This window comes from Scyliorhinus torazame, chromosome 12, assembly GCF_047496885.1.
Source record: "Scyliorhinus torazame isolate Kashiwa2021f chromosome 12, sScyTor2.1, whole genome shotgun sequence".
Classification (NCBI taxonomy): Eukaryota; Metazoa; Chordata; class Chondrichthyes; order Carcharhiniformes; family Scyliorhinidae; genus Scyliorhinus; species Scyliorhinus torazame.
The window spans coordinates 97881573-97894284 of NC_092718.1; the positions used below are offsets into that span (position 1 = coordinate 97881573).

General features: G+C 50.4%; 1 protein-coding gene across 1 annotated transcript in view; it reads left to right on the top strand.

Annotated features, from left to right (window-relative positions):
• Nucleotides 1–12712, top strand: part of LOC140387093 (hemicentin-1-like) — a 142948-nt gene that overhangs the window by 127929 nt on the left and 2307 nt on the right. The window contains exon 12 of the mRNA XM_072470102.1: nucleotides 3570–3857. Within this exon, the coding sequence (XP_072326203.1) occupies nucleotides 3570–3857 (288 nt within the window). The remainder of the gene's footprint in view (nucleotides 1–3569; nucleotides 3858–12712) is intronic.

Genomic DNA, 12712 nt, shown 5'->3' on the forward strand with positions numbered 1-12712 from the left:
CACCACAGTCCAACGCCGGCATCTCCACATCATATCTTCCTTTATATTACTAGCCAGCTTACAGTCATACATCATTTTCTCCCCCCTTATTGCTTTTTTAGTTGTCCTCTGCTCACTTTTAAAGGCTTCTCAATCCTCTGGCTTCCCACTAAATCTCACCACTTTGTATGCTTTTTCTTTAGCTTTAATGCTGTCCTTGATTTCCCTCATCAGCTACGGATGCCTTGTCCTCCCCTGAGCATGTTTCTCCCTCCTTGGGATGAATTTCTTTTGTGCCTCCCGAATAACCCCCCAAAACCCTTGCCATTGGTGTTCCACTGTCTTCCCTGCTAGGCTCCTTTTCCAATCAACTCTGGCCAGCTCATCCCTCATGTCTTTGTACTTACAAAGGATAGAGAATAATCACAGGTTAAAGAGATGTGAATTGTCACGAGCCAGGACAATTGGTAGGATTTTGCAAGCCCAGGCCAGATGGTGGGGGGTAAATGTAATGCAACATGAATCTAAGGTCCCCGTTGAAGCCGTACACGTGTGCGGAACTTGGCTGTCAGTTTCTCTCGGTGATTCTGCGTTGTCACGCGTCCTGAAGGCCGCCTTGGAGAACACTTACCCAAAGATCAGAGGCTGAATGTCCTTGACTGCTGAAGTGTTCCCTGGAAGGAAACATTCCTGCCTGGCGATTGTCGCGCGATGTCCGTTCATCCATTGTCGCAGCATCTGCATGGTTTCGCCAATGTACCACGCCCCAAGACATCCTTTCCTGCAACATATGAGGTAGACAACGTTGGCCGAGTCACACAAGTATTTACCGCGTACCTGGGTGGGCGGTGTTCTCACGTGTAATGGTGGTACCCATGTCGACGATCTGGCACGTCTTGCAGAAGTTGCCATGGCAGGGTTGTGTCGTGTCGTGGTCGCTGTTCTCCTGAAGGCTAGGTAGTTTGCTGCAAACAATGGTCTGTTTGAGGTTGCGCGGTTGTTTGAAGGCAAGTAGTGGGGGTGTGGGGATAGCCTTGGCATGATGTTCGTCTGCATCGATGACTTGTTGAAGGCTGCGAAGAAGATGTTGTAGTTTCTCTGCTCCAGGGAAGTACTGGACAACAAAGGGTACTCTGTCGGTTGCGTCCTTTTTTTGTCTTCTGAGGAGGTTTGTGCGTTTTATTACTGTGGCGCCTCGGAACTGTCAATCGATGAGTCGAGAGCCATAACACGTTCGTACGAGAGCATCTTTCAGTGTCTGTAGATGTTTGTTACGCTCTGAGAATATCCTGTGTATATGGAGGGCTTGTCCAGCGGGGATGGCTTCTTTAATGTGTTTAGGGTGGAAGCTGGAGAAGCGGATTATCGTGAGGTTATCCATGGGTTTGCGGTAAAGCAAAGTGCTGAGATGTCCGTTCTTGATGGAGATGAGTGTGTCCAAGAATGCAACCGAGTCTGGGGAGTAGTGCATGGTGAGTCTGATGGTGGGATGGAACTCATTGATGTCATTGTGTAGTTGTTTCAGTGATTCTTCGCCATGGGTCCTAAGGAAACAAATGTCATCGATGTATCTGGTGTATAATGTCGTTTGAAGGTCCTGTGCGGTGATGGTCCTTCAACATCCAAGGATGTAGGCAATCATGCCCTGCGGACTTGTATGCCTTCAATCCCAATAGTTTGTTGCTGTTTCGCTACTGATGCTGATTATTCCAAATTCCACACTTTCTATTACCTCTGGAATACCCGTTCCTATGGGATGGTACTAGTGTCCTCCACAGTGAAAACTGAGGCAAAATATTGATTTAGCATCTCCACCATTTCTGTGTTCTCCCATTAACTGTCCAGTTTCATCTTCCAATGGACCAACATTCACTTTAGTGACTCCCTTCCCTTTTATGTACTTGAGATGCTTTTGCCATCCTTTTTGATATTTTGCGCTAGCTTTCTTTTATAATTTACCTTCGCTCTTTTTATTACTTTTTTAGTAACCCTTTGTTTATGTTTGAAAGTTTTCCAATTTTCCAACCTGCCACTGGCATTTGCAATATGGTATACCTTAGTTTTTGTCTTTATAGTGTCCTTAACCTCTTTGCTTAGCCATGGATATTTTTTGCTCCCCTTACCATCTTTGTCCCTCACTGGGATTTATTTTAATTGCGAGGAATTGAGTATCTCCTTAAATAATTGCACTTCTTTTCAAATGTCCTATCTTTTAACCTTCCTGCCCACTCTATTCAGGCCAAATCTGTCCTCATGCCTATGTAATTACCTTTGTTTAGTTTCAAAATGCTAGCGTGGGATTCCACTTTCTCGCTCCGAAACTGAATTTGAATTCTATAATACTATGATCGCTATTCCCGAGAGGATCCTTAACTATGAGGTCATCAATTAATCTCTCCTCTTCATACAATACCAGATCCAGAGTAGCCTGCTCCCTGGTTGGTTCCACAATTTTTTGTTCCAAAAAACAATCAGTTATACATTCAACAAACTCTCCCTCGAGGTTACCCTTGCCAATTTGATTAACCCAGTCTATGTGCTAATGAAAAACACCCATGATTATTATCATACCTTTCTTCCAGCCCAATATGCATCACCTTACCCTTCTCTGTGTTAAATTCCATCTATAGCATATTTGCCCATGTTGGTGACCTAGGTCCAGTTGCACAATATGAGCATCTTTCTCAATGTCCGCCACGTTTCCAAATGTGTTATCATCAGTAAATTTTGAAATTTTAAACACAAGTCAGTTACACAGACCAGAACACCAGTGATCTGAAGAGAACACCTCGCAACGTCAATCACCCTGGAGTCTTAAAACAAACATTTACCACAACTTGTTGTTTTCTTTCTTTGGATCATTTTATAAACCAAGCTGACGGACCGCCTTGTTGTGTGAGTCTTAACTTAGTTAACCATCTTTTCTGCGGTACCGTGGCAAATGCTTTCTTAGAAACTGTGCAGACACCATCTATTGCTTCCCCCAGATCAAATTCTCTGTTACTTCATTCGAAACATAATTAATTAGGTTAATCAAACACTATCTGGGATTGTTTTCACATATCCGAGCTGGGTGTCTTTAATTAACCCTAACTTCTCCAAGATAAGTATCAATGTTGAATTGTCAATGGAATATTTAGAGTTTGATCCTTTGAATTGTCGCCCTGTTCGACGAACATCTGAAGAAACGAGTGAGAAACAAATTAAGAATTTTAAAAGAGGAAAATTAAGGAAAACATTGAAATTACTGATCCTTTTATTCCAAAGGTGGGCAGATAAAATATCTTTTGAGAATTTTATTGATAATTAGCAGCCTGCATTTCCTCTGTCTGAGGAATCTTCCACATCATCTTGTACTTGTGTTTGGGATGCACATGATTAGATTCAATTTGTTTTTTTCTCAGTGGTAACCGTTTGTTTGGAAAATATAACAAGTTATTGAACTGGTGCCATGAAGACTGCTTTCTTTATTTTATTTTCACTGTATTTTTCAAAGAATCGACAATGACTGTTGCAGTTAGTTCAAACAGCTAAATTAATTGTGTTTAGAAACAGCAACAATTAAGTATAATTGTTTCCATTTTTTTCAGATAAACCCAGAATAATTGCGGGCCCGATCTGCACCAACTCTGAAAATGGGGCTAATTGTACCTGCAGGATCAGAGCCAATTCACCTGCAAATATTACGTGGAGACTGAATGGGAGAATCCTCCCTGGGTTCAGGTCAGATGTGGAAATCACATCCTGGGCGGTGAATAGGTCCCTGGTGGAGAGCTCCCTGAGACTGATTCTACCAACAGGAACGAGGAAAGTGATTTCATGTAAAGCAGCAAACAAACACGGTGATTCAATCAGCAAATTCCAGCTCCACACTGAAGGTACATATTTAGCCCATTGAATACGAGAGTGGAGTCACTGCTCAGTCTCTAACTCAACTGTAATAGTGTCAGCAAAAGCTAATTCAATTCAGCAACTCAGTATTGAATCTACCTCTCTAAGATTCACTTGCCGTCAGTGGCCAATCAGAGACTAACAGATCGATTAGCATCATCCATTTTAAAATTCAGTCACCTGGAACTTGCCAACTACCTTGAACATTGCATTTTCTTTCAAATTAAAGTAACGTTGAAGGAATTGCAATCTGATTTTCCAAATCTGACATTAAACTACACGCTGCCTGCAATCTACCCTCATCCCATTAGAAGCCCCCCGCCCCCCCCCCCTCTCCTGTAGAGGAGAGGGAAGGGGGCCAGGTCCTTACGTGGGGAAATAGGGAGAATGACAGAGGCTCCAGATCCCCTGGTCAGTCTATCACTGGTCTGTTGCTGATTTTTATCTTTTCCAGGTCCGTAAGCGGATATAAATTTGTTTTCACTCATTCAAGCTGAATTAATCTGGTCAAACTGATGGATTGATTCAAGCAGTGTATGCAGAATGGAAAAGGAAGTATTTCAGATGAAACAAAATGATGAGGTGTGTGGGATACTTTTGTGAGGGCCATAAAGAATCTAGCACGAGTTTGTAGAATCAATCAGAAAGTAACTTTATTTACAAGAATATGTACACAGGGCCATTAGTTCACTACTGATTCCCTCTCTGTAGCCAGAACCACACTGGCCAGCTCTATTTATACAGCTGCACTGCTAATGATTGCCCCGCTCCCCCCTCTCATTGGGGGAGCTCATGACCACGATTCTCCTCTACGATGACAGAGTGTGGGCGCTGGCGTGAATACAGGCGGGTTTTACCACGCTGCCGGTGCCCGTTCTGAGACGGCATTCTCCGGCCGACAAGGGGGCTAGTAGGGACGTGGCAGGGGGCACGGCTCGGAGTGGCGTCGGAGATCCGGTGCCGTGTAAATGACGCGGCGTCGCGGTGTCCGCGTATGTGCAGTTGAGCCGGCGCCAAATAGCACATGCGCACTGGCCATCATCCCCGCGCCTGCCCCGACGCCAAATGATCCAGGAGCACGCGAGGAAGGAAAGAGGTCCGCAGTCAGAGAGGCCGGATTGCCGATCGGTGGGCCCCGATTGCGGGCCAGGCCACTACGGAGAGCCTCCCTGGGGTTGGACCCCTCCTACCCTCCCACAGGCCGTCCCCGAACCCTTCAACCCCGAGGTCCCGCCGGCCCAGAGTGTTGTATTGGGCGCTCTGGATCCGTGGAACACATACAGGTCACCAACATTTGAAATAGTACGACACTATTTTATTAAGTCAGAAACTGTTTAACATACTTTCACTGTGGGTTAACACGATATTAGCTTTAACTAAAGACCTATGCCTTGTCCTAACCAGTCGATGCACTTAGCACATGGTGAATGTCTGTGCTGCAGGCAGTGAGCTCTGTCCTACTAGGAAGCTGCAGCTCGAATGGGCGGGAACTCTGATGGCCCCTGTCTTTACAGTGCATGTGCTCTAACTGGTGATTGGCTGCAGTGTTGTGTGTGTTGATTGGTCCCACTGTGTGTCCATCAGTGTGTATGTCTGCACCATGATATACCGGTGTATATTATGACATCCCCCTTTTATAAAATAATGTACATGTGTGGCAATAAATTGTGTATGGTGAGAATGTCCCTAGCTACGTGTGGGGTGTGAAAGACATAATTACAGGACTATGTAGATGAGATCTAAGCTATTTACATGGGAAGGTGCCTGGTGCAGAAAAAACGTATGCAACAAGAATAACGAGATGAACACTATATACAAACCATGTAAACGATCAAACAGAAGAACGAAACAATTCAGAAAGTCTATAAGTCCGCAAAGTTCATAAATTAAGCCTCTGAGGTGGGCGACGAATTCTGGTTGACCGCCTCCAGGTTGGGTCGGGAGCATCAGGCTGAGGAGCGGGCTGGACTGCGTCTGAGTGAGGAGGATGCAGAGTGACAGGGATCTCTGCATAGTCCATGGCAGTGTCAGCAGGAGGACGAGGCGACAGTGGAGGATCACATAGCGAGCGTGGAACTAGACGAAGGGCGCGTCGATTACGGCGCAGAATGGAGCCATCCAGCAGACGAACCAGGAACGAGCGGGGGGCCACCTGCTGAAGAACAACAGCGGTTGCAGACCAGCCACCATCCGGAAGATGGATGCGGGCGTTGTCACCTGGAGCCAGAGCAGGGAGATCAGCTGCACGGGAGTCATGAGCCACCTTGTGCTGTGCACGAGACAGCTGCATCCATTGAAGGACCGGAACGTGGTCGAGGTCTGGGACATGAATGGACGGCACCGTCGTCCTCAGGGTACGACCCATGAGCAATTGGGCTGGCGACAGGCCAGTGGACAGTGGGGCGGAGCGATAGGCCAGCAAAGCGTGGTAGAAATCGGACCCAGCATCGGGAGCCTTGCAGAGGAGCCGTTTGACTATATGTACTCCCTTCTCCGCTTTGCCGTTGGATTGGGAGTACAGAGGACTGGATGTCACATGGGCAAAATTGTACCGCCTGGCAAAGTTGGACCATTCCTGGCTGGTGAAGCAGGGGCCATTGTCTGACATAACCGTGAGTGGGATGCTGTGTCGAGCAAAGGTGTCCTTACAGGCACGGATGACTGCAGTCGATGTGATATTGTGCAACCGTATCACCTCCGGGTAATTTGAAAAGTAGTCCACGATCAGGACATAGTCTCTACCCAGCGCGTGGAACAGGTCGATGCCCACCTTGGTTAATGGTGACGCGACCAACTCATGGGGCTGCAGGGTGTCACGTGGTTGGGCCGGCTGGAAGCGCTGACAAGTGGGGCAGTTGAGCACTGTGTTGGCTATGTCTTCATTAATGCCGGGCCAGTACACTGCCTATCGGGCCCATCGGCCGCACTTTTCCACGCCTCGGTGGCCCTCGTGTAGCTGTTCCAGGATGAGCTGGCGTATGCCAAGCGGAATGATAATGCGGTCCAGTTTCAGAAGGACCCCGTTTACTACCGCCAGATCATCTCTGACATTATAGAACTGAGGGCATTGGCCATTCAGCCACCCGTCTGTTAGCTGGCGCATGACACACTGTAGCAAAGGGTCAGCCGTCATCCCACGGCGAATTTGGACGAGACGTTCATCCGTGGCAGGTATATTGAAGGCCACGAAGGCCGCATGGGCATCAACCAGGCAGATGAATCCCGCTGGGTCACATGGAGTGTTGACTGCCCTGGAGAGAGCGTCAGCAATGATGAGGTCTTTGCCTGGGGTGTATGCCAGCTGGAAGTCATATCGCCGGAGCTTGAGAAGAATACGCTGGAGGCGAGGCGTCATGTCGTTCAAGTCCTTCTGTATTAGCTTGACCACCGGGCGATGGTTGGTCTCGACGGTGAATTAAGGAAGTCCGTATACATAATCGTGAAACTTAACCACATCGGTCAGAAGGCCCAGGCACTCCTTTTCTATCTGCGCGTAGCGCTGCTCCGTGGGGGTCATGGCGCGTGACGCATATGCAACGGGGGCCCATGATGAGGCCTCATCACGTTGCAGGAGCACTGCCCCAATGCCAGATTGGATGGCATCGGTCAAAGATTTGGTCTCTTTTGCTGGATCAAAGAAAGCTAAGACCGGGGCCGTGGTGAGTTTGGTTTTGAGTTCTCTCCATTCGCGCTCGTGGGCAGGGAGCCATTGGAAGTCTGTCGTCTTCCTGACCAGGTTCCTGAGAGTCGTGGTATGAGAGGCGAGGTTAGGGATGAACTTCCCTAAAAAATTGACCATGCCCAGAAATCGGAGGACCACCTTCTTGTCCTCTGGCGTTTTCATGGCTGTGATAGCAGCTACCTTGTCCTCATCCGGCCGCGCACCCAACTGGGAGATGTGGTCCCCGAGGAACTTGAGTTCCGTCTGACCAAAAGAGCATTTGGCCCTGTTGAGGTAGAGGCCATGGTCACGTATGCGTTAGAATACGCGCTGGAAGCGACTGACATGCTCCTGCGGGGTGGTGGACCAAATGATTATTTCGTCGACATAGACGCAAACACCTTCAATGCCTTCCATCATTTGTTCCATAATCCTATGGAACACTTCTGAAGCAGATGTGATCCCAAATGTCATCCTGTTGTAACAATATCTGCCAAAGTGGGCATTAAATGTACACAGTTTCCTGCTGGATTTGTCGAGCTCGATTTGCCAGAATCCTTTTGAGGCGTCGAGTTTGGTGAAGAGCTTGGCGCGAGCCATCTCGCATGTGATCTCTTTGCGCTTGGAAATTGGATAATCCTCCCTCATGATATTGCGATTTAGATCCTTGGGATCAATGCAAATTCTCAATTCGCCGGAAGGCTATTTTACACATACCATGGAACTGACCCAGTCGGTTGGTTGCTTGGTCCTGGAGGTCCTGCAGCTGCTGCTGGAGGTGATCCTGAAGGGGTGCTGGGACCCTACGAGGTGTGTGCACCACAGGCGTGGCATTCTGTTTCAATAAGATCTTGTAGGTGTATGGGAGCATGCCTATGCCTTCGAAGACGTCGTGGTGCTGATTGATGATGGCGTTGAGTTGCTCCCTGAAGCCAGTGTCCTGAAAGGCAGACATGTCATCAGGAGAGAGAGAGTGAACTCTCTGAACTAGGTTCAACAGCCTGCATGCCTGCGCACCAAGCAGGGAGGCTTTCGAGGAGCCCACGATTTCAAAAGGAAGGATGGCTTTGCATGGCTTGTGCGTCACTTCAAGTTGGCACGAGCCGCTGGCATCACTGGCCTTGCCATTGTAATCCAATAGCTGGCAGGCTGATGGAAGGATGGCTGGTTTGACACGAAGGCTTTCAATGAGATTGGCGGAGGCACCAGTGTCCTGGTGGAATCGTATTTGGGACCGGTTGACCGTCAGGGTGGGACACCACTCATCGTCTGGATCGATGCTGTATACCGACAGCGGCTGGTGTCTTTACTTCGGGGACACCCTGTTTTTTGTCACGATACCTACTCGAAAAGGCACCTTCGGGTCCTCGGTGTCACTGTTGTGTGGCAGGTCTGCATCGGACTCGGTGACCGTGGGTTGAATTGCCCGGACATTCCTGCGAGGCTGGCTGAAGCGATATGAATTGGCAGGCTGAGCTGCTCGGCATAAGGCAGCATAGTGGCCACATTTGCCACATCTTAGGCATTGTCGAGATTTGGCAGGGCATTGCCGTTTTAAATGGGTGGAGCCACTGTTGCCGCACGTCGTAGCGTCAGCACGTTCACTGCGTCACCGCGCATGCGCGGTGCGGTCATGCGTGGTGCACGCCTGCGCATTACGTTCGTTGATGTTGCCGTCCCCTCGTTTGGCGCGCACAAGTGCGGGAGTCTGCGAAAAGCGCACAAAATGGCCGCCCTCATCCAGGCTGAGGCCCTGGAGTTGCTCAATTGCTTGGACCCGTTCCGCCTCATGGGGACCTTGCCGCGCCGTTTCAGCCGCTTAGATGTGGGAATAACGACTTGTGGCGTTTCCGTGTAGGACACAGGTCTCGATGGCGGTCGCTAGGTTGAGCTGCTGTACCTTGAGGAGCTGCTGTCGTAGGGGGTCCAACTGAACACCGAAAATGATCTAGTCGCGTATCATGGAGTCGGAGGTGGGCCTGCAGTGATTCTTCGATTTTATGATTTATATAAATAATGCAGCTTCACACAGGACATAAAACAAGGGCAAAAACACGAGAGAAAGCCTGTTGCAATTCCAAGAGAAATTCGTCCAAATGTTCCCTATCCTTGTGTGGTTAAGAGTTCCCAGTACATTAATGTAGCGCACAAAGACTCCCGAGAGACGAATAGAGGTGAAGTCGATGAGGCTTTATTAAGTGTGACTTGTTCCCCGCAGTTCAGCAACAGACTGGCCTGCGGGGGAGAACTCCTGGTTCTTATACTCCGCCTTCAGGGCGGAGCTAGAGATCAACAGCCAACCAGGACCCGGGATCTGTCAGCCAATGACATCACGGCTTCACAGTCCCACATGACCCCCAATGCATACTACCACATTCACCCCTTGTTAAAAATGAACCCGGCGGGGTGGTGCTTCGCATGGTGGTAGGGGTTTACAAGGCTGGTCCTGGGAGGAAAAAAAACTTTTGCATGTCATTACAGTGCCCTACACTGGGCTATGTACAGGGTTTTTTGTTTTGAACTATTTACAGTATTCGTAAGAGGGAAAAGGAAAAAAAAAACATTCTCGTTAAAGTCCACAACATTCTAGTGTTACACCGATGCCACGAGTCGGGCGGGCAGTCTGGTCGTCCTTGTCGATCGCCTCAGCCCCGGTGGTGGTGGTGCTCGTTCCAGTGTTGTCGCTTTACGGTTTCTGCTTCAGCTTCACTTCTGATCGGACCTGGGAGGAGGACTGATCCTCCCGGGAAGGGGGCTGTCGCGGGGTGCGCCGGTGGCAGGGAGAGGGTGATTGGTGTCGAGGGGGTGTGTGTGTTGCCGGCGGGCGCCAGATCTCGCAGGGAGACCGTGTCCTGTCGGCCGTCGGGGTACTCCACGTAGGCGTACTGCGGGTTCGCGTGGAGGAGGTGAACCCTCTCGACCAATGGGTCCGACTTGTGCGCCCGCACATGTTTCCGGAGCAAGATGGGTCCTGGGGCCGCCAGCCAGGTCGGCAGCGACGTTCCAGAGGAGGACTTCCTGGGGAAGACAAGGAGGCGCTCATGGGGCGTTTGGTTAGTGGTGGTACACAGTAGCGACCGGATGGAGTGGTGGGCGTCCGGGAGGACCTCCTGCCACCGTGAAACTGGGAGATCCTTGGACCGTAGGGCCAGTAGGACGGTCTTCCAGACCGTGCCGTTCTCCCTCTCTACTTGCCCGTTCCTCCGGGGGTTGTAGCTGGTCGTCCTGCTCGAGGCTATACCCTTGCTGAGCAGGAACTGGCGCAGCTCGTCACTCATGAAGGAGGACCCCCTGTCGCTATGGACGTATGCGGGGCAACCGAACAGTGTGAATATGGTGCTAAGGGCTTTAATGACTGTGGCTGCTGTCATGTCGGGGCAGGGGATGGCGAAGGGGAAACGAGAGTACTCGTCCACCACGTTCAGGAAGTATGTGTTGCGGTCGGTGGAGGGGAGGGGCCCTTTGAAATCCAGACTGAGGCGTTCAAAGGGACGGGAAGCCTTGATCAGGTGCGCACTATCCGGCCTGAAAAAATGCGGTTTGCACTCTGCGCAGATGTGGCTGTTCCTTGTGACTGTACGGACCTCCTCCACAGAGTAGGGGAGGTTGCGGGACTTTATAAAATGGTAGAACCGAGTGACCCCCGGGTGGCAGAGGTCCTCGTGGAGGGTTTGGAGACGGTTAATTTGTGCGTTGGCACATGTGCCGCGGGATAGGGCATCGGACGGCTCGTTCAGCTTTCTGGGACGGTACAAGATCTCATAGTTGAAGGTGGAGAGCTCGATCCTCCACCTTAAGATCTTGTCATTTTTAATTTTGCCCCGCTGTGCATTATCGAACATGAAAGCTACTGACCGTTGGTCAGTGAGGAGAGTGAATCTCCTGCCGGCCAGGTAATGCCTCCAATGTCGCACAGCTTCCACTATGGCTTGGGCTTCCTTTTCCACTGAGGAGTGGCGGATTTCTGAGGTGTGGAGGGTTCGGGAGAAAAAGGCCACGGGTCTGCCCGCTTGGTTAAGGGTGGCCGCTAGAGCTACATCGGAGGCGTCGCTCTCGACCTGGAAGGGGAGGGACTCGTCGATGGCGCGCATCGTGGCCTTTGCGATATCCGCTTTGATGCGGCTGAAGGCCTGGCAAGCCTCTGTCGACAGAGGGAAGGTCGTGGTCTGTATTAGGGGGCGGGCCTTGTCTGCGTACTGGGGACCCACTGGGCGTAATATGAAAAGAACCCCAGGCAGCGTTTTAGGGCTTTGGAGCAGTGAGGGAGGGGAAATTCCATGAGGGGGCGCATACGTTCGGGGTCGGGGCCTATTATCCCATTGCGCACTACATATCCCAAGATGGCTAGCCGGTTTGTGCTAAAAACGCACTTGTCCTCGTTGTATGTGAGGTTCAAGGCTTTCGCGGTCTGGAGGAATTTTTGGAGGTTGGCGTCGTGGTCCTGCTGATCGTGGCCGCAGATGGTTACGTTGTCGAGGTACGGGAACGTGGCCTGCAACCCGTGTTGATCAACCATTCGGTCCATCTCTCGTTGGAAGACCGAGACCCCGTTTGTGACGCCAAATGGGACCCTTAGGAAGTGGTATAATCGCCCGTCTGCCTCGAAGGCTGTGTACTTGTGGTCACTTGGGCAGATGGGGAGCTGATGGTAGGCGGACTTGTGGTCCACGGTGGAGAAGACCTTATATTGGGCAATCCGATTGACCATATCGGATATGCGGGGGAGAGGGTACGCATCTAGCTGTGTGTACCTGTTGGTGGTCTGGCTATAGTCTATGACCATCCTTTGCTTCTCCCCTGTCTTTACTACTACCACCTGTGCTCTCCAGGGACTATTGCTGGCCTGGATTATGCCTTCCTTCAGTAGCCGCTGGACTTCGGACCGAATGAATGTCCGGTCCTGGGCGCTGTACCGTCTGCTCCTAGTGGCGACGGGTTTGCAATCCGGGGTGAGGTTTGCAATCAAGGATGGGGGCTCAACCTTGAGGGTTGCGAGGCCGCAGATAGTGAGTGGGGGTATTGGGCCGCCGAATTGGAAAGTTAGGCTCTGCAGATTGCACTGGAAGTCTCATCCCAGTAATGTGGGCGCGCAGAGTTGGGGAAGGACGTAGAGCCTGTAGTTTTTAAACTCCCTCCCTTGCACCGTTAGGGTCACTATGCAGAAGCCTTTGATCTGTACGG